We start from the raw sequence: 23177 nt of genomic DNA on the forward strand, positions 1-23177 counted from the left end.
TATCATTTTTTAAGCTGTTTAATATTTGCATCTCCTCAAGCCCCAAAATACTCTTTTTATATATTTCTGTGTAATGGTAGACCACTGTTGCTAGTCAAACTATTGAAAGATAAGGAGAACTGTTGTCCTTAAAATTAATGTATTACAGTAATTCATATTATAGCCAGAGTTCAAAGTAATTGTAGATTTTTATCCCACAATAAATGTCACATAGATTAACAAGTTCATTTATAATATAAAGTTACAATGCATGTAAGGTTAAGAATTATCAAACTATAACTACTGAAACTCTAGGCCTTGGATTGTGTGGGAATTGAGAACTCTGGGGGCTAGTTTTGCTTTACCATTTTCATAGGTGTTGCAGAGACTTCATGGTGTACTCACCACCTCCTCCCACTTGGTCTTGTTGGTTGCGGGGCCAAGCTCCAGAGGCAGGACAGGAAGCCTGGGGAACAGGGGCTGCATAGGGAACATCGGAGGCAGAGGCAGCTGGGGAAGCAGGGGTGGGTGAGGCTGCGGCTGGATGGCCGCTAGGAGGGCACAGGGAGGTGTGGCTGGTGGGGTTGGCTTGGAGCCATGGAGTGCTGGCCAGGAATTGGCATCATGGTTTGCTGGGGGCCCACGGGCTGCTGGGCTGGCACCATGGGGAAGTGGTGATGAGGCTGCAGGGCAGCCTGCTGGGATACCACGGGAATGATTTGGTGGTGCAGCCAGCTACCCATACGTTTGTAACTGTAGGACGGGTACTGGTGAGAAACAGAATCAGGTTTACCATCAGCTCCATTGACATCTGTCACCTACAAATTGTTACTTGCCATTGTCACTTGCCATCTTCTACAAGAATTAAATTATGAGCCACTGCAGCTTCTGACATTCAACACCCCCTGCAAGAAGTTTAGGGTGGAGATCAGGAATTAGCCACTCTGTGCTCTGAGAAAAACTGGCAGAACAGGTTTTCAGATGGTAAGTTATTTTCAGGAGAAAATTTTATGAGCCCAGTTCTTCAATCTCCTCACATCTAGAAAAGCACTAAAATCCTTCATGTCTGCTCCTCATGACTAGCAGCAACCTTCTGCAAAAACTATGTGCTTGATTGCATGTACTCCTCCTTCACCAAAATCACATATATACTGACCTTTCCCTCTACCTCTTTGGAGCAGTTTCTCATAGCCATTTGAAATCTGTCTCCTGGGCTATAGTTCTCACCTTGTCCCAAATAAAAATTAACTCACACTCATGTTCTGCATCTTTTTTTCAGTGAACACTTCCAGCTGGAGAAGTAGCAATGTTTTCTTTGTCACTGTGACAATATTAACACTTATTCATTTTTTCATGTTCAAGAATTTCTAACTGTGTATACAGATATGACCTTTTACAAATAGATTTCCCATTAGTGTCTATATGTGGCATAGATATGTTACCTCACTTAAAAGGGAACTGAAATGCATGCTTAATATTTTAAGGGAATAAAGAACAAAAACATCTATATACCGGGTGTCTTATTATGTTCTGGTACCACTTCAGAGGGGTAAGCACCTTCGGAGAAAGAGACATTAGAATACATTTGTTTTGATTTAGTTACATGAAACATAGACTCACTAATGCAGTCCTGTCAATACAGACAACCTGAAAATATGAGCTCTATGGAAGAAAGAATAAGGTAAACATTTGTCAGGTGCTTCCTATGTGTGAGGCTCTACCTTACATCCATGACACACATTTTTCATGTTTTCCCACATACTCTGAGGCAAGTATCTTCACCCTCACTTTCACAGACAAGGTCATGGAGAGTTAAAGAGGTACATGAGCTTGACAGAGGTTACAAAAGTAGTAAGTCTGTTTAATTCCCTGGCTCCTGCTCTTCTTTGCAAGAGGAAAACAAAATGGAAAATTAATGTCATATAACATTAATTATATACTTTTTTGATTTGATGTCACAATGAAAGATAAAGGAGGCAGAAACACTGTCCTTCATCCTAGAAACACAGGTTTTCAGGTCAAATATGTCAACTTTTTAAAGTTTAACAAAATGTTGCCTCAAAATTTTTTTGACACTTTTCTTTGGTTTGTATGAGTAAACAAGCTCATAGATTGTCATTTGAACTTATCAAAGAAGGAAGAGTTTCCTTCCTTTCTAAACAGTATGTATTCAGTTCACGTCAGGCCCAGGGACTCCTTCATGTAGTAGTACAGCATCTGATATCAATACAACGAACAATTCTTAACCTTGTTCAAGTTATACTTAACAAAGCACCTTTTATATTGCTTAACTATTTTGCTCCCCAAACAATATTTTGAAGTGTGAGTATTATTATTTCCCTTTCCAGATGAAGAAACCAAAGTTCTAGAGAGAGAAAATGATTTGCCCAAGGTCACATGGTTAGTATGGGGTTGAGGAGGGCCTCAAACCCGATTCCCAGAAATCTCATGCTTTCCATTGCTCTGCAGAATGTCTCACAGACCACTTGGTCACTAATATTTCAGTAAAGACAAATGATGGAGATGCATAGAGTATGAACACCTTAGAATTAGGAGTTTTCCAACTGGAAAGGATCTTAAATAACATCTTACCTGATTCCCATGTTTCACGGGCTGGTATAGAACAAAGTTGTTCAGCCAGAGTTCATTTCTGCTCTACTGTGCAGTCCCCCTGAGTGCTAGTTCATGATGGGTAAATTTTATAGCCATATAAGGAGGAGAAACTGAGTCAGAGAGGCCAGGTAGGAGTGTTCTGGGGAAATACAGGCTTGAGGTGACTCATCAGGGCTTAAACCAGGAAGCTGGTAGTGAGAACTGAAAAAGTGAGACTGAGAAACGTCTTGAATGAAGAATCAACACACTATTCTTTGCAGAGCCCAGTGCATTGTTAACTCAAACAATGGTCAAAATTAGTAAAGAGAAAAATTACCTCATAGCTGAAGTTGATATAACCAGGGTGCCTGGATGAGGTGGTAGCTTTTATAGGGAGGGGGAAAGGAGAAGAAAAAGAATGAGGGAGAGGGAGAGAAAGAAGGAGAGAAAGAGGAATATATGAAGTCAATATGCAATTTTCACATTAAGAGAGAATGAAGCTACTTTTTAAAAATCTATATAGTACAGAATATATCTGAGGTCTGCTTTTAGTTTGAACATGTATGTTGTGTAGGAGAGGAGCCGTCTTATTTTAAAGAGGTCCAGAACAACTAAATAACATGGAGGCAGAAAGCAGCACACATTTATCCTCAAGTAATCTTCAGACAGCCCTCCATAAACGTTTGTCAATTAATCCTACTCTATCTCACCCATCATTTCATTTCTTGATGAAATTCACTCCATGTTGGGAAGAGCAATATGTTTCTGTTATACAATAATAAAATACCAAGAAGAAGAGAACTGTCTCACAAACCTTCCCTTATAGATCAGGAGGTAGATAAGTGCTTAAGTACCAAAGAGATTACTCATAATTTGCATGCAAAGTAAATAACACAGCAACAACAACAAAAAACAACTCTGTATGATATCTTCATGAATGTGAAAACAAGATGGGTGCGGTAAAGTGGAAACATTCTAAATCCCATGGAAAATGAAACAGTTGATTTATGAAGTTTAGGCTTTTTTAAAAAAATTATTGTCACTGTCCTTATAGCAGAAAAAATTAAAAGTTCAAAATTAAAAACAACCTGAATAATTGTCAAAACCAGGACTGTCTGTCTTGTCAAAAGTGGAGGTCAAGTTATTGATGTCTGCATTGTGGAATTCTGTTTGGCCCTGGTGTTGGGGAGATGCAGAGGAGAGAGAATCATGCAGATCATCCTCCTCAGCCAGCAAGTTGATTAAGGCTCTATTCTCTTGAAATGCTCATATTTCATAAGAGGGTTTACTCCTCTCATCTGAGTGTGAATTATTATAGTCAGCTAATTGCCTTTCCTCTATATTCTGGATAGAAACCCTCAGAGAGTAGGAGTGTTAAATTGAAGAGGAGATAAAGGACTGAATTTGTAATGTGGGGGCCCTCAGGGGATTAGGAATTGCCACAATGCAGGATTTCAGGAAGGCAGAGCACAGAATCTTGGTCTTGTGGGTTTGAGAGAAGAGAGGAAATAAATATTCAAGATTTACTGGCTTCTGAATGCAAATGGAGCCTGCTTTGCTGACATGTGATCTAACCTCTGTACATATGTTTACAGAGAATTGGTCAGACTTCCTCATCCTTGGTACATTTGAATGTGAACTATATACTTATGTATTGGGCATAGGTAAGATTCTGGACAACAACATGTAAGTCATGTGCACATACACGAAAAGGATGAGGCCTCTGAAAACAGGGAGGTTGTTCAAGAATGGAATTCCTAACACAGAAATCTAACCCTCTGAAAGAAAAGAGCAGTGCAGTTTGGAGAGCAGGAAAATATTTACAGACTTGTAAGAAATTGGATTTCATGTAAAACTGGTATTTTTGTATATATATCTAAGGCTGATTAACTACTTACTCTGAAGGCCTTACAAGAGTCCATTCCAAAATTTCTTCCAGCTAGAGATGGGTAATGATATCTACAAGCTAATTGTTTCAACAGAATCTCCTGGGTGCTTGTTAAAATGCAGAGCAGTGGGCCCCACCCCAGCTATACTGAATCAGAATCTTTGGCAGAGGCATCTGGGAATCCAAATTTTTATAAGAAGCTCTTCAAAGAGTTTCTTAAACACAGAGACATTTGAGGACATCTGATTCTGTTCTAAACCCTGAAGTTAACCAAATGTGTGGCAGATGTTTATTTCCAAGCTTGTAGAATTAGGCATTGCTTTCTACTCACAGGCATAGCAAAGGCTGCTCCCAGAAAACAGGCAAACAAAATCCAGGTCCCCATTTCTTGATGGCCCTGAAATACAAGTCAACACCTGCTTTTCTTAACTCATATCAAACACACATGAAATTAGTGTTTCATAAAATACAAGTAGTTCACATTAGTTGGTTGCTAGTAAAAGATTGGGGCTACTTTTTGTGAGGTTACTTCACTCATATATAATGTTCAGTTCTCAGCCCATTTCATTGTTTTTGGAGTCACAGCAGTATAAAGATGCTTTTCATTTAGGTTGTCAGCTAAACAAGCTTAGAGAAATGAATCCCCTATTATTACCTAATTTATAATGCTGTTTTCCTGTACCTACTCAGACTTTATAGTCACCTAAAGTCACAAAAGCTAAATGTAATTTACAATTAATGATTAAAGGAACACAGTTGGCTCTAAAAGTTCAGGTGACATTGAAATATTTTTCATTATTGCATATTATTTTATACTTTTTTTTTTTTTTTTTTGCGTTACGCAGGCGTCTCACTGTTGTGGCCTCTCCCCCTGCGGAGCACAGGCTCTGGACGCGCAGGCCCAGCGGCCATGGCTCACGGGCCCAGCCGCTCCATGGCATGTGGGATCTTCTCGGACCGGGGCACGAACCCATGTCCCCTGCATCGGCAGGTGGACCCCCAACCACTGCGCCACCAGGGAAGCCCTATTTTATACTTTTAAACAAGGAATAACATAAATATTTCATATACTGTCCACGGGTATTGCTACTGCTGAGAAAAGGATATTAAGTAGACTGCGAAAATAGAATAAGTAGTGAATGGGTATAGTCCTAGTTGTTCTAACTCTGAAGGCCTTTAGACAAGACATTCAAGCAACACCTCTGAACTCCAAGAGTCCACACTGTAAAAGATACAGTTGAACAGAACTTCTCTCAGAAGGACAGGTTTTCAATTTTTGATTCTACTCTTCTTTTATTCTTCCATAAATGTGGAATGATTTTTACCCAAAAGATTCCATCTTTAGTCAATGGCATTTTCCTCTTGTTAGGTGCTACTTTGCAATTTCTCTACAAATTACACATATGGAATAGGAAGCAAAACCCAAACATCCTAAGAAATGCACATTGCTTCATGTCCCAAATTACAGCATCACTTTGAAAACTGTTAAGTAGAAAAAATCTTAAACTTCTTTTTTTATAGAAAGTCAATATAATGTCATAATGCTGATATAGGAACCACAATATGATTGTTGATATTCTAAGGCTGTTTTTTTTATGAATTAAGGAGAAAAAATGTGGAAAAGAAACATTTAGTTGATGGTTCTATTTATTTATTTATTTGCAGTACGCAGGCCTCTCACTGTTGTGGCCTCTTCCGTTGCAGAGCACAGGCTCCGGACGTGCAGGCTCAGTGGCCATGGCTCACAGGCCTAGACGCTCCGCGGCATGTGGGATCTTCCTGGGCCTGGGCACGAGCCCATGTCCCCTGCATCGGCAGGCACACTCTCAACTGCTGCACCACCAGGGAAGTCCGATGGTTCTATTTTAAAATAAGTTACTTGATGTACTTAAACAACTGTTTTTCAAAGTATGGTAACTCATAGCCTGAAAATATAATTTTAACAATAGGTAAATGATTAAATAAATATTTGCTCTGTGAGGTTTGGTTTTAGAAAGTCGTTGTGGGTTCTGGAACTCAAATTTAAAGAAACATAGACTAACACTTTGCTACGTTAAAAAAATAAAAACTTAATTTTAGTAATCAAAGACAAATTCAATTACAGTCCAAATGAAGAAGTTATTAATTCTGGAGAGACTAAAGTATTAGACATGTGCAATACCTTTGCATTTGTTAAACATGAAATACAGATAAACTAAGAAGCATAATAGAAAGAATATCAATTTATGAATAAAATTCACATACCTTTGAATGTACTCAGAAAAAGTTTCTGAAAGTCAAGGATGCCTGATCTCTTAGATTTCTTGCAGGTATGAACTCAATTTATATTATTCACAGCATCTATAACAACCAGTCATATTTCTGAAGGAAAAATGTGTGGTGTATAACTAAAAATCCTTGTATCATGAATTTTTAGCAACTGTAGGCAAATTTAAAATGGTATATTGTGATTAGTATACATAGTCTTTCATTCTTTCATTATGAGAAATAATAGGTTTAACAAACAAAAGGAATTCCACTGGACTGTTTTTAAGTCAGTAAATTGGCTCATTGCAAATGCTAATGCATTCAGGATTACTTTTAAGAACGTGTTATGTCTGAGGGAGTTACAATTTTGAAATAACCACTGCTCTATTTTCTGCTTTTATTGAAGGTATATTCTTTGTTCCCTGTTATTATCCTCTGATCACCATTGTGGCTGTCTACCCAAAAAAGGGACAAAATCTATCTTCTTTAGCCCCAATCTGAAACCTATTTGCCACCAAAGCAACAAAGGTTATCACAGTAACAATACTTTCACTATTGATCTGAAAGACAAGGCAAGTGACATATTACACACTACACAGCACACTTAAACTTATATTTTTAATTTTACAAACACAGGACACACTGCCCTGGCTTCCTCATTCTGCATAGAAATTATCTTTCTTAGTATTAAGGCACTTTTCCCCATGCATTACTAGAACATTACTGTTTTCTTTCATACAACAACCTGAATCTCTTCCTTTTTCAGAGCCTTTTAATTGTTTACTTGCATTGTCTCCATGTTCTTAGCAGTCCCTACTTTGCCTAAAAAACAAAGTCCATCTCTTTCTATGAGGAACATGACCTAGCTGTTAAATTCGTGCTCTATGACTTCAAAAACACAAAATGTGGGAGAATGGGGTAAAAATGTAAATTTTTAAGAATTTGTTTGAACTTAAATGACTACCTGTTTAAAATAAGTAGATATAGTTAAACATCAACATACATACATCCCATGTAACCACAGCTAAAATACCTACCATAGATACAAAAAACTAAGAAGAAAAGAAAAAGGCATACTACTAGAGAAAATCATCAAACCACAAAGGAAGAAATAAAAAGAATTTAAAACTGTACAGAGAAGAACTACAAAACCAAATGGAAAGCAAGCAAAACAATGGCAAGTACATACCTATAAATAATTACTTTAAATGTCAATGGACTAATTGCTTCAGTCAAAAGACAAAAGACGTAAGTAGCTAGCTGGATAAAAAAAGACCCATCTATATGCTCTTTAACAGAGGCTCACTTTAGAACTAAAGACACACAGGGACTGAAACTGAGAGGATGGAAAAGACATTTTATGCAAACAGATTTGACAGAAATTGGAGGTGGTAATACTCATATCAAGCAAAATAGAATTTAAAACAAAGGCTATAAAAAAACAAAAAAGGGGGCATTATATAATGATAACAAGATCAATACTAAAAGAGGATATTATATTCATTAAGAAATATGCACCCAACACAGGAGCACCTAAATATATGAAGCAAATACTAACAGATATAAAAGGAGAAACTGATCACACTATAAGAATAGGGAAATTTAATTCCTCACTTACATCAATGGACAGATCATCTAGACAGAAAATCAATAAGGACAGCGTGGTCTTCTATGACACAATAGACCAGTTGGACTTAATAGATATCTACAGGACATTATATCCAAAATCAACAGAATATTTTTTTTCAAGAGCACATGGAACATTCTCCAGGACAGATCACAGGCTGGACCACAGCACACATATCAACAAATCTAGGAGGACAGAAATTGTACCAACCATTTTTTCTGACCACAGTGCTATGAAACAAGAAATCAATTAAAAAAATAAGAAAACACACACATGGATATTAAACAACATGCTACTAAGAAACCAATGATTCAATAAAGAAGTCAAAGACAAAGTCAGAAAATACCTTGAGAAAAATGGAAACACAAAACTCCAAAATCTATAGGCTACAGCAAAAGCAGTTCTGAGAGGGAAGTTTACAGAAATACAAGCCTTCCTCAAGAAATAATAAAATTCTCAAATAAACAACTTAACCTACCACATAGAGGAATTAAAAAAAAGAACAAAACCCAAAGTCAGTGATGGAACGAAATAATAAATACCAGATAGAAAATAAATAAGAGGTCAAAAAATATAAAATATCAATGAAACCAAGGGCTGGTTTTGTTGAAAGATAACAAAATTGATAAACCTTTAGCAGGGCTCACCAAGAAGAAAAGAGGACTCAAGTAAGCAAAATAAGAAATTAGAGAGAAGAAATAACAACCAACAGCACAGAGATACAAAAATCATAAGAGAATACCACTAACAGTTAAATGCCAACAAATTGGACAACATAAATGAAATGGACAAATTTCTAGAACCATACAATCTGCCAAGACTCAATCAAGAAGAAACAAACAATTAGAACAAACTAATGACTATTAGTGAAATTAAATTTGTAATTAAAAAAAGAAAAGAAAAACTTTCAGCTAACAAAAATTCAGGGCTGAAATCCTTCATAGGGGTATTCTACCAAATCAAAGAAGAGCTTCTGAGAGTATTCCAAAAAATGGAAGACTATTCCAAATTCATTATAGGCCACCGTTACCTGAATACAAAGTCAGACAAAGATACTACAAAAAAAAAATCACAGATCAATATCTTTGATGAATATAGATGCAAAAATCCTCAACAAAATATTAGCAAACTGAATGCTACAGTATATGAAAAGAATCTTACAACATGATCAAGTGGGATTTATTCCAGGAATGCAAGGACGATTTAATATTCACAAATCAATCAATCTGAAACACCACATTAACCAAAGAAAGGATAAAATCATATGATATATCAAGTGACACAAAAAAAGTATTTGAAAAAATTTAATACACATTCATAATAAAAACTTTCAGCAACGTGTGTATACAGGAAACATAGCCAACTTAATAACAGCCATTTACAACAAACTTACAGCTAAACTGAATAATTAAAAACTTAATGCCTTCCCTCTAAATTCAGGAACAATTTTATTCTCATTGTCACCACCACTACTTAATAGTTCTATTGTAAGTCCTAGACACCACAACTGGACAGGGAAAAGAAATAAAAGGCATCCAAATTGGAAGTGAACTAAAACTGTCAGTACTTGCAGATGCCACGATACTTTATATAGCAAACCCTAAAGTCTCTATCCCCAAACTGTTAGAACTATTAAACAAATTCAATAAAATTTCAGGATACAAGATTAATATACTGAAATCTGAAGATATAGTATGTGAATATTAATGTACTGAAAATACACCATCAGAAAGACAAAGTTAAAAAATCTTGTTTATAATCTCATCAAGGAGTGTAAAGATACCTAAGAATAAACTTAGCCAAGGAGGAGAAGACCTACACTCTGAAAACTATAAATACTGATTAAGTTAAAGGAAGATGATACAAGGAAATGGAAAGACATCTCATGCTCTTTAACTGGAAGAATAATATTGTCCAAATAGCCATACTATCCAAAGCAATCTACAGATTTAATGCAATCCTTATCATCCTTATCAAAATACCAATGATACTTTTCACAGAATTAGGATAGACAATTCTAAAATTCATATGGCACCTCAAAATACCCCAAATTGCCAAAGAATCTTGAAAAAAAAAAAGGAACAAAGCTGGAGATATCATCATCCAAGACTTTAGCTTATACTAGAAAGCTAGAGTAATCAAAATAGCTTGGTTCTGGTGCAAAAACAGACATATAGATCAATGGAACAGAACAGAGAGCCCAGAAATAAAACTCTGCACATATGGTTAATTTATTTACTACAAAGGAGGCAAGAATATACACTGGAGAAAAGACAGGCTCTTCAATAGTGGTGCCAGGAAAACTGGACAGCTACATGTAAAAGAATGAGATTAGAACATTTCCTCACACAATATACAAAAATAAATTTAAAATGGACAACAGAACTATGTATGAGTGAAAGCTATAAAGTTCCTAGAAGAGAACATAGGCAGAACACTCTTCGACATAAATTGTAATGATATTTTTTGGCTCTGTCTCCTAAGGTGAAACAAATAAAATAAAAAATAAATAAACTAGACCTAATTAAACATAAAATCTTTTCCACAGCAAAGAAAACCATCACAATGACAAGGAGACAAAATAACCACTATAAAATACTAGAAAACGGAGTTCAATAGCATTAAAAAGATGGCAAAGTGTGATTTATTTCTGGAATGAAAAAATGGCTCAACACAGAAAGATCAATCAATATAACAGGCATACCTCAGAGGTATTACAGGCTCAGTTCAAGACCACTGCAATAAAGCAAATAATGCAATAAAGTGAGTCACACAATTTTTTGGTTTCCTAGTATATAAAATTTACTTTTACACTAGCACTAAGTCTAAAAAATTTTATATACCTTACTTCAAAGTACTTTATTGCTAAAAAGTGCTAACCAACATCTAAACCTTCAGTCAGTCAAAATCTTTTTTTTGCAATAATAACATCAAATATCACTTATTATGTATCACAATAACAAATATAATAATAATGAAAAAATTTGAAATATTCCAAGAATTACCAAAATGTGACAAAAAGACACAAAGTCAGCAAATGTTGTGGGAAAAATGACACCAAAAGAATTGCCTGTCTCAGTTTTACCACAGACCTTCAATTTTTTTAAAAAAAGGGCAATTTCTGCAAATCTCAAAAAAGCAAAGCACAATTTAAAAAACATGCTCATTCTCTAAGTCTCTATTCCTGCCCTACAAATAGGTCCATCTGTACCATTTTTCTAGATTCCTCATATATGAATTAATATATGATATTTGTTTTTCTCGTTCTTGCTTACTTCACTCTGTATGACAGACTCTAGGTTCAACCACCTTTCTACAAATGACCCAATTTCTTTCCTTTTTATAGCTGAGTAATACTCCATTGTATATATGTACCACATCTTCTTTATCCCTTCGTCTATCATTTAGGTGTTTCCATGCCCTGGCTGTTGTAAATAGTGTTGCAATGAACAACGGGGTACGTGTGTCCTTTTGAATTATGATTTTCTCAGGGTATATGCTCAGTAATGGGATTGTTGGGTCATACGGTAGGGGGAAGGGGAGGGTGGGACAAATTGGGAGATTAAGTTTGACATAAGTACACTACCATGTGTAAAATAGATAGCTAGTGGGAACCTGCTGTATAGCACAGGGAGCTCAGCTTAGTGCTTTGTGATGACCTAAATGGGGGAGGAATGGACGCCCAATAGGGAGGGGATATAGGTATACATAAAGCTGATTCACTTCATTGTACAGCAGAAACTAACACAACATTGTAAAGCAATTTTACTCCAATAAAAAATAAAAGTATGTGGATACTCCATATGAACTAAATGAAGAGGAAAAAGGCAAATGGTAACTTTAATTGATGTGAAAAAAGAATTTGGAAAACTCACTGTAAAAACATTCAATAAACTAGGAATAGAAGGAAACCATGCCAACATAATAAAAGCCGTAAGTGAAAAATCCACAGAGATTATCACTCTCAACTGTGAAAGACTGAAAACTTTTCCTCTAAGATCAGGATTAAGGCAAAGATATATACTTTCACTACTTCTATTAACTGGAAATTTTAAGTCCCACCAGATAAACTAGAGAAGAAAAAGAAACAAAATGCATTCAACTTGGAAAGGAAGAAGTAAAATCATTTCTATTTGCAGATGACATAATCATATACATAGAAAATCCTAAACGTTTTACACATAAAAAATAAGAACTAATAAATTCAGCACAGCAGCAGGATACAAAATCAATATACAAAATTGAGTTGCATTTCTATACTATCTGAAAATTAAAGAAAAAAATTATATTTACAATAGCATTAAAAATAATAAAATTTTGAAAACTATAAGATACTGATGAAAGAAATTAAAGATGATTCAAACAGTTGGAGAGATATACCATGTTCTTGGATTGGAAGAATCAACATTGTGAAAATGACTATACTACCCAAAGCAATCCACAGATTCAGTGCAATCCCTATCAAATTACCAATGGCATTTTTCACAGAATTAGAAAAAAATACAATTTATAGAAAAGACCCCAAAGAGCCAAGCAATCTTGAGAAAGAAAAATGGAGTTAGAGGAATCAGGCTCCCTGACTTCAGACTATACTACAAAGCTACAGTCACCAAAACAGTATGGTACTGACACCAAAAAAACAGAAATATAGATCAGTGGAACAGGATAGAAATTCCAGAGATAAACCCACGCTTCTCTGGTCAACTAATCCATGATAAAGGAGGCAATAATATACAATGGAGAAAAGACAGTCCTCTCAATATGTTTTGCTGGGAAAACTGGACAGCTAGAAGTAAAAATATGAAATTAGAACACCCCCTAACACCATACAAAAACATAAACTCAAAATGGGTTAAAGCCATAAATGTAAGACTGAATACTATAAAACACTTAGAGGAAAACACAGGCAGAATATTCTTTGATATAAAATGCAGCAAGACCTTTTATGATCCACCTCCAAGAATAATGAAAATAAAAATAAACAAATTAGACCTAATTAAATTTAAAAGCTTTTGCACAGCAAAGGAAACCATAAACAAAACAAAAAACAATGCACAGAAGTTGGAGAAAATATTTGCAAACAATACAACCAATAAGGTATTAATCTCCAAAATCTACAAACAGCTCATGTGGCTCAATATCCAAAAAACAAACAACCCAATTAAAAAGTGGGCAGAAAATCTACATACACATTGCTCCCAAAAAGACATATAGATGGCCAAAACATCACATGAAAAGATGCTCAACGTCACTAATGATTAGAGACATGCAAATCAAAACTACAGTGTCACCTTACACCAGTCAGCATGGACATCAGTAAACAGCCTACAAATAACAAATTTTGGAGAGGCTGCGGAGAAAAGGGAATTCTCTTGCATGGTTGGTGGCAATGTAAGTTGGTACAGCCACTATGGAGGTTCTTTAAAAAAGTAAAAATAGGGCTTCCCTGGTGATGCAGTGGTTGAGAGTCCACCTACTGATGCAGTGGACAAGGGTTCGTGCCCCGGTCTGGGAAGATCCCACATGCTGTGGAGTGGCTAGGCCCGTGAGCCATGGCCGCTGAGCCTGCGCATCCGGAGCCTGTGCTCCGCAGAGAGAGGCCACAACAGTGAGAGGCCCATGTACTGCAAAAAAAAAAAAAAAGTAAAAATAGATCTACCATATGATACAGCAATCCCACTCCTGGACATATATCTGGAGAAAACCGTAATTCAAAAACATACTTGCACCCCAGTTTTCACTGCAGCCCTATTTACAATAGCCAAGACATGGAAGCAACCTAAATGTCCATCGAAAGAGGAGTGAGGAGTGGGTAATGAAGATGTGGTATATATATACAATGGAATACTACTCAGCCATAAAAAACAATGAAATAATGCCATTTGCAGCAATGTTGATGACCTAAATATTATCATACTAAAGTCAGACAGATAAAGACAAATATCATATGATACCACATGTATGTAGAATCTAATAAAAAATGATACAAATGAACTTATTTACAAAACAGAAACAGACTCACAGATCTTGAAATCAAACTTATTTTTACCAAAGGAGAAATGGTGGGGGGGGGGGGAGTGATAAATTAGAAGATTGGGATTAACATATACAGACTACTATATATAAAATAGATAACTAACAAGGACCTACTGTATAGCCCAGGGAACTCTACTCAATAATCTGTAATGGCCTGTATGGGAAAAAAATCTAAAAAAGAGTAAATATATGTATATGTATAACTGATTCACTTTGCTCTACATCTGAAACTAACAGCACTGTAAGTCAAATATACTGCAATAAACATTTTAAGAAAACTAAAATCACAGCACATATTCATGTTAAAAATGCAAAGAGTAAAGAAAGATATAAAATTTTTCCTATGACTTCTTTTCTGGAAAAAGACATTGTATATATTTCCAAACATGTTCCAGGAGCTCTGAAAAAAATTATTGATGTAAGTGACATTACTGCCAAATTTACAGAAATGAAAAAGAATTAAATAGAAAGCCATGAACAATTGTACATCAAGAAATTTGATTACCCAAATCAAATGGTTCTATTTCTACAAACACATAAGTTACCTAAATTGATTCAAGAAGTAAAAAAATCTGAGGCAACAAATAAGAAAAGACAGTAATCCCATTCGTAATCAAAACCTATCAATTAAACAACAACAAAAAACAAGAGACCAAGGCCAGGTACCTTAACAGGTTAATTCTACCAAATATCCGAAGAAAAATTTACATCTAAAATGGAGGATGTGGGAACACTTCCTAACTCATTCTACTACACCACGTTTAGCCTGACACCAAAGTCAACTAGGACATAACAAGAAAAGTAATTTATAGATAAATACTTACTATGAATATAGATGGAAACATCCTCAAGAAAATGCTAGTAAATCATGTTCATTAGCTTATTAAAATGATGATATGCCATGATCTAGAGGGATTTATCCCAAGCATGCAAGGTTGGTTCAATATATAAATAAATTAATGTAATATACCATGTTAACTGAACAAAGTAATAACATACATATGTGATCATCTGAACTGATGAAGAAAGGGCATTTGACCAAATCCAACACTCAGACAACTAGGAATAGTAGAAACTTTCTCAACATGTTAAACGAAATTTTTGAAACACCTAAGCTAACATCGTACTCAATGTTGAAAAACTGAAGATTTCCCTCTAAAAGCAGTAACAAAGATGCAATGGAAAGATGACCATTTCACCACTACTACTCATCATTGTGTTGAAAGTTCTGACCAGAGCAATTAGGCAAGAAAAAGAACTAAGATACATTCAAACTGGAAAGAAATAAGTAAAATTATATCTATCTACAGATGACATGATCCTATATACATATACCAAATCCTGAAAAATTGACAGGAAACTTCTAGAGCCAATGATGGATTCAGCTATGACGCATAGGACAAGATCAACAACAAAAATCAACACTGTTACACTGTTATCAATAAACTGTCTGTAAAAAGAGGGAAAAAATAAATTTATATTGCATCTATAAAAGTAAAATACCTAGGAATAAATTTAAAATTAACATTTTGAATTTATACATTAAAATACTTAATTTTGTTCAGATGTCAGTACTACCCCAAGCTATCTAAAGATTTAAAATAATCTGTGTCAAAAATTCCAGCAGCCTTTTTCTTTTTGCAGAAAAGGAAAATTTCATCCATAAATTCAGAGGGTTTTAAGTAGTCCCAAATAGTCAAAACAATCTTAATAATGAAGAATACATTTGGCAGACACATTTCCTGATTTCTAAATGTACAATGCTACAGTAATTACAAGTGTAATTCTGGAATAAAGATATTTAGACCAATGGAATATAATTGAGGGTACAGGAATGAACTCATTATCAAAACTCTGTAATGGCTATTTCCCCTCACAGTAAAATCCCATTTCCTTATAGTCATGTTCAAGGACCCACATGACCTGATTCTCACTACCTTCTTGAACTCATTTCCAACCACTCTGCCTCTTACTCACCTAACTCTAGCCAAGAAGGCCTGTTTATTTTTTCAATGTTGTTCTCTCAATAGGCTTGTCCTGCTCTTGCCTTAATATTTTGTATGACAGTCCCCTCTACCTAGAAAGCTCATTGCCTGCATATTCTCATGATTAATTCTTACTCCTCTTTAAGTTTTGATAAAATAGCACATTGTTAGTAATTACACTACCTAAATCTTCAAATTACACATCCATGTCTCTAAAACCTATCAATCTCAGTCCTCCAAACTCTGTTTTATTATTTCATTTGCACTATTTTATTACTTTTGTACTATATTATTTTCTCATTTATTTTATGTCTTATGTTCACATAAATAAAAATTTTCAAAGCTAGCAGAAAGAGGAAATAATAAATATTTAAGCAGAGACAAATAAAATAGAGAATAGAAAAATAGTGAGAATCAATGAAACCAAAGTTGGCACTTTGAAAAGTAAAGAAATGATAGAACTTTAGCAACATACACATGCACACACACACAAAGGAGAAGAAGCAAGTTAGTAATATCAGAAATGAAAGTGGGAACATTACATCAGACATTACACAATTTAAAAAGTTTAGAAAATACTATGAATAACTGTATGGCAATGAATTAGATAACTGAGATGAACATATTCCAAAGAAAAAATCTACCAAAAATGACTTAAGAAGAATATGAACTCTGAGCAGATCTACAACAAGCAAAACAAGTAAAGAGATTTAATCAGTAGTGAAACAACAAAAAAGAATTGTCCAACGTCAGATGGTGTTTCCAATATAATATCTAAAGAAAAATTAATAGCAATACTACACAAAGTCTTCCAAAATACAGAAGATAAGGGAACTCTTTCTCATTCCATAAGTTTAGCATTATCCTGATTTTAAAACCAGACAACGGCATAACAAGAAGAGTCTACAGATCAATACTTATGAATACAAATGCAAAAACCCCCAACAAAATTCTAGCACACCAAATCCAACAACATATTAGAAGAATTATCATCATGACCTGTGGAACTTATACTTGAAATGCAAGGATGGTTCAACATACAAAAAAACAATTAATATAACATACCATTAATAGAATGAAGAAAAAAATACTTTACCTCTTTTGAGACAGAAAAGTATTCAAGAAACTCCAACACACTTTCATGATAAAAACGTTCAGCAATGAATAATGTTTAAAAAAAGAGAGAGAGAGACTTCTTCAACCTAATAAAGAGCATTTAAAAAAATCCCCACAGTCAATGCAATAGCTAGTGAAAAGTGTAAATAGTACTATACTCCTATAAGCAGGAACAAGACAAAGATGCCTACCTTTTCTACTGATATTCTTATTAGACTGTAAGTTCTAGCCAGAGCAATAGGACAAAGAAAAGAAATAAAACACATATGGATTGTGGAGAAAGAAGTTCAACTCTCTCTACTCACAGATTATGTGATCTTATATAGAGAAAAATCATAAAAAGTCACCAAAAACCATCATAGCTAATCAATGAATTCATCCAAGTTTCAGGACACAATCAAAACAAAAGTATATTTCTATACACACATCACAAACCATCTAAAATGATAATTAAAAAACATTTATAATAACATTCAAGCAGTAAAATACTGAAGAATAAATTTAACCAAAGAGAAGCAAGACTTACATGTTGAAAACTACAAACATTCCTTACAAAGTAAAAGAAGACCTAAATAAACGCAAAGACATCTGTATTTATAGGTTGGAAGATGTAATATGATTTAAATGGCAATAATATTTAAATCAACCTGCAGATTCTACGCAATCCTAAACAAAACTCTACTTTTCTTGAGAACTGGAAGCCAATTCTAAAAGTTATATGGGGGACTTCCCTGGTGGTTCAGTGGTTAAGAATCTGCCTGCCAGTGTAGGACACGTGGGTTGGAGCCCCAGTCTGGGAAGATCCCACATGCTGCGGAGCAACTAAGCTCATGAGCCACAACTAGTGAGCCTGTATTCTAGAACCCATGAGCCACAACCTCTGAGCCCGCATGCCACAAATACTGAAGCCCACATGCCTAGAGCCTGTGCTGTGCAACAATAGAAGCCACCACAATGAGAAGCCTGCTCACCGCAATGAAGAGTAGCCCCCATTCACTGCAACTAGAGAAAGCCTGTGCACAGCAACAAAGACCCAACGTCACCAAAAATAAAATTAATTAATTAAAAAACAAATAAGCAAGACAATTGCAGACCATCACAGATCTTTTAAAAAAGAAAAAAAAAGTCATATGGAATTACAGGGGACCTCAAATACCAAAAACAAGTTTGACAAAAAAAACCTTTGCATGATCATGTCTGAAAAACTGGACTTCATCATAATTTTTAAATTATGTATCAAAGAATAAAAGAAAGTGACAAAACCTACAGAATGAGAGAAAATAGTTGCAAATCATATACCTCTTATACCCAGGTCTAGTTTCCAAAATATAGAGATAACTGTCATAACACAGCAACAAAAAGACAAACCACCCAAGTTTTAATGGGCATCCCAGTAAGATCACAAATGGTCAACAACCACATGAAAAATCTCAACATCATTAGTTATTAGGAAAATGCAAATAAAACCCACGGTAGGATGCCACCTCACATGTAATAGGATGACTATAATCATAAAAGGAAAACAATGCACAAAAGCAGAAAAAATCATAAAACAAAATGGAGAATAACTTTTTTTTTAGATATGTAGATTTTGGACCACTCCTGCACTGTTGGTGAGAATGAAAATGTTTCAGAACCTATGGAAAACAGTTCAGTGTTTTCAAAACATAAAAATCATACACATAAAATTTCCAATTGACCCAGTAATTCCATATCTAGCTATTTACCCAAAATAAATTAAACTATGTATTCAAACACCAATATATGTTTTTGTAAATCATCAACTAAGCTTGTCCATGATTCACTCACATTATTTTAGAAATTCAAGATGATATTCATAAGATATAAAACTGACAAATGGGGTGTTTATGAAGTTACTTTTTCTAAGTAAAGAACCATGGAAAACCAACAATAAAGCATCAAACTTACATAATGAGGCAGTACTGTTAAGACATACAAGATTATTTTAGAGGGCAAATAACCTGAAGAATAAAAATAGTGTGAAATAAATAAGCATTAATTTACTTACTGTTGCTCTGCATGCTATATTGCTGCAGTGGTATTGTGTTCTATTTCTACTTCTTCCATGTTTCTTGTCTGTTGTGGGTTTTCGTATCAGGCCAACTTTCTTTTTTTTTTTTTTTCATTTTTTTTTTATACAGCAGGTTCTTATTAGTTACCTATTTTATACATATTAGTGTATATATGTCATCAGGCCAACTTTCTTCATGTTGGCTATAAGATGGCTATCATCTTATCAAACTAGCATCATACTCATAACTGATTATTCTGAATAAAGAGAAAATGAACCTATAACAGAATGACTGCAGATGGTGATCATCAATTATGAAGATTAATACATTGCACATAAAAAAGTGAGGCATTCTGACATTCTCCTCTTTGAGGAAAGTACATAACACCTCTTGTGAAATATTCTTATTCAAACCTAAATTCAGCAAATACTGATGCTATCACTTCATGGAAAATAAGGGAGAAGAATCTGCAAATGACACCATGGAGTGGCCAAATCCTGAGAAAATATGCAGTAGAAAATCAACGCTCTTTTCCCTCAAATTACAAGGAAAAAAAAAGAGAGGGGTAAATGTACACATTTTAAAAGTTAAGGGGGGAAGAGGAAGATGGCAGAAGAGTAAGACGCGGAGATCACCATCCTCCCAAAAGATACACCAGAAATACATCTACACGTGGAACAACTCCTACAGAACACCTACTGAACGTTGGCAGAAGACATCAGACCTCCCAAAAGGCAAGAAACCCACCTCGTACCTGGATAGGGCAAAAGAAAATATAATAAACAGACAAAAAGGATAGGGACGGGACCTGTACCAGTGGGAGGAAGCTGTGAAGGAGGGAAGGTTTCCACACACTAGGAAGCCCCTTCGCAGGCGGAGACTGTGGGTGGTGGAGTGGGAAGGCTTCAGAGAAGCAGAGGACAGCACAGCAACAGCGGTGCGGAGGGCAAAGTGGAGAGATTCCCGCACAGAGGATCAGTGCCGACCGGCACTCACCAGCCCGAAAAGCTTGTCTGCTCAGCCACCAGGGTGGGCGGGGACTGGGAGCTGAGGCTCGGGCTTCGGTCAGAGTACAGGGAGAGGACTGGGGTTGGCGGGGTGAACAAAGCCTGCAGGGGGTTAGTGCACCACTAACTAGCAGGAAGGGAGTCTGGGAAAAGGTTTGGAGCTGCCAAAGAGGCAAGAGACTTTTCCTTGCCTCTTTGTTTCCTGGTGTGCGAGGAGAGGGGATTAACAGCACTGCTTAAAAGAGCTCCAGGGACAGGCGCGGGCCCTGGCTAACAGCACGGACCACAGACATGGGCATGAGACGCTAAGGTTGCTGCTGCCGCCATCAAAAAGACTGTGTGCGAGCACAGGTCACTATCCACACCTCCCTTCTTGGGAGCCTATGCAGCCCGCCACTACCAGGATTCCAGGATCCAGGTACAACTTCCCTGGGAGAACACAGGGTGCGCCTCAGGCTGCTGCAATGTCACGCCGGGCTGTGCCTCTGCAGGCTCGCCCCGCACTCCACACCCCTCCCTACCCACGGCCTGAGGGAGCCAGAGCCAACGAATCAGCTGCTGCTTTAACCCCGTCCTGTCTGAGCGAAGAACAGACGCCCTCCAGTGAACTACACGAAGAGGCGGGGCCAAATCCAAAGCTGAGCCCCGGGAGCTGTGCGAACAAAGAAGAGAAAGGGAAATCTCTCCCAGCAGCCTCAGAAGCAGCGGATTAAAGCTCCACAATCAACTTGATGTACCTGCATCTGTGGAATACATGAATAGACAATGAATCAACCCAAATGGAGAAGGTGGATTTTAGGAGCAAGATTTATTATTTTTTCCCCTTATCCTCTTTTTGTGTATGTGTGTATGTGTATGCTTCTGTGTGAGATTTTGTCTGTATAGCTTTGCTTTCACCATTTGTCCTACGGTTCTATCCGTCTGTGTTTTTTGTTTTTTTACTTTAAAAATTTTTTTCTTAATAATTATTTTTAATTTTACTTACTTTATTTTATTTTACTGCACTTTGATTTTCTCTTAAACTTCTCCTTACTTTCTTTCTTTCTCCTCTTTCTTTCTTTCTTTCAATTTTTCTCACTTTTATTCTGAGCTATGTGAATGAAAGGCTCTTGCTGCTCCAGTCAGGAGTGAGTGTTGTGCGTCACAGGTGGGAGAGCCAACATAAGGAAACTGGTCCACAAGAGACCTTCCAGCAACATGTAATAATACACAATGAAAATCTCCCAGAGATCTCCATCTCAACACCAACAACCAGCTTCAATAAATGACCAACAAGCTACAGTGCTGGACACACTATGCTAAACAACTAGCAAGACAGGAACACAACCCCACCCATTAGCAGAGAACTTGCCTAAAATCATAATAAGTCCACAGTCACCCCAAAACACAGCACCACACGTGGAACTGCCCACCAGAAAGACAAGATCCAGCCTCATCCACCAGAACACAGGCACTAGTCCCCTCAACTAGGAAGCCTACACAACCCACTGACGCAACTTTAACCAGTGGGGACAGACACCAAAAACAACGGGAACTATGAACCTGCAGCCTGCAAAAAGGAGACCCAAACAGAGTAAGGTAAGCAAAATGAGAAGACAGAAAAACAGCAGATGAAGAAGCAAGATAAAAACCCACCAGACCAAACAAATGAAGAGGAAATAGGAAGTCTACCTGAAAAAGAATTCAGAATAATGAAAGTAAAGATGACCCAAAATCTTGGAAATAGAATACAGAAAATGCAAGAAACAAGGACCAAGAAGAACTAAAGATGAAACAAGCAACAATGAACAACACAATAAATGGAATTAAAAATACTCTACATGGGATCAACAGCAGAATGACTAAGACAGAGGAACGGATAAGTGACCTGGAAGATAAAATAGTGGAAATAATTACTGCAGAGTAGAATAAAGAAAAAAGAATGAAAAGAACGGAGGACAGTCTCAGAGACTTCTGGGAAAACATTAAATGCACCATCTGAATTACAGGGGTCCGAGAAGAAGAAGAGAAAAAGAAACGGACTGAGAAAATATTTGAAGAGATTATAGTTGAAAACTTCCCTAATATGGGAAAGGAAATCGTTAATCAAGTCCAGGAAGCATAGAGAGTCCCATACAGGATAAATCAAAGGAGAAACACGCAAAGACACGTATTAATCAAACTGTCACAAATTAAATACAAAGAAAACATATTAAAAGCAGCAAGGGAAAAACAACAAATGACACACAAGGGAATCCCCATAAGGTTAACAGTTGATCTTTCAACAGAAACTCTGCAAGCCAGAAGGGACTCTCAGGACATATTTAAATGATGAAGGAAAAAAACCTACAACCAAGATTAATCTACCCAGCAATGATCTCATTTAGATTTGATGAAGAAATTAAAACCTTTACAGCCAAGCAAAAGCTGAGAGACTTCAGCACCACTGAAAACCAGCTTTACAACAAATGCTAAAGGATCTCCTCTAGGCAAGAAACAAAAGGGAAGGAAAAAACCTACAATAACAAACTCAAAACAATTAAGAAAATGGGAATAGGAAGATACATATTGATACCTGCCTTAAATGTAAATGGATTAAATGCTCCCACCAAAAGACATACACTGCCTCTATGCATATACAAAAACAAGACCCATATATATGCTGTCTACAAGAGACCCACTTCAGAC

The 23177-nt window shown here is 36.2% G+C and overlaps 2 protein-coding genes across 3 annotated transcripts in view; both read right to left on the reverse strand.

Moving 5' to 3' along the window:
- Nucleotides 1-369: 369 nt before the first annotated feature.
- LOC307181077 (amelogenin, X isoform-like) lies at nucleotides 370-5135 on the reverse strand (the record flags this gene model as incomplete). Its single annotated transcript, XM_079911851.1, is given in 6 exon segments — nucleotides 370-534; nucleotides 537-746; nucleotides 1492-1536; nucleotides 2909-2937; nucleotides 2940-2955; nucleotides 4791-5135. Coding segments are annotated over 6 exon segments (519 nt in total). The 5' UTR covers nucleotides 4845-5135.
- A 3940-nt stretch (nucleotides 5136-9075) lies between these two features.
- LOC307181047 (H(+)/Cl(-) exchange transporter 4-like) overlaps nucleotides 9076-23177 on the reverse strand; it is a 215132-nt gene continuing 201030 nt past the window's right edge. Inside the window, exon 14 of one of the 2 annotated variants that reach the window (XR_013825848.1) lies at nucleotides 9076-11069. The gene's annotated coding sequence lies outside the window, so the exon portion shown is untranslated. Of the gene's footprint in view, nucleotides 11070-20978; nucleotides 21254-23177 lie in introns of those variants that run through there. The other variant, XR_013825849.1, reaches the window with a different exon arrangement.

The sequence above is a fragment of the Stenella coeruleoalba genome (genome assembly GCF_951394435.1).
Source record: "Stenella coeruleoalba genome assembly, chromosome: Y".
NCBI classification, from domain to species: domain Eukaryota; kingdom Metazoa; phylum Chordata; class Mammalia; order Artiodactyla; family Delphinidae; genus Stenella; species Stenella coeruleoalba.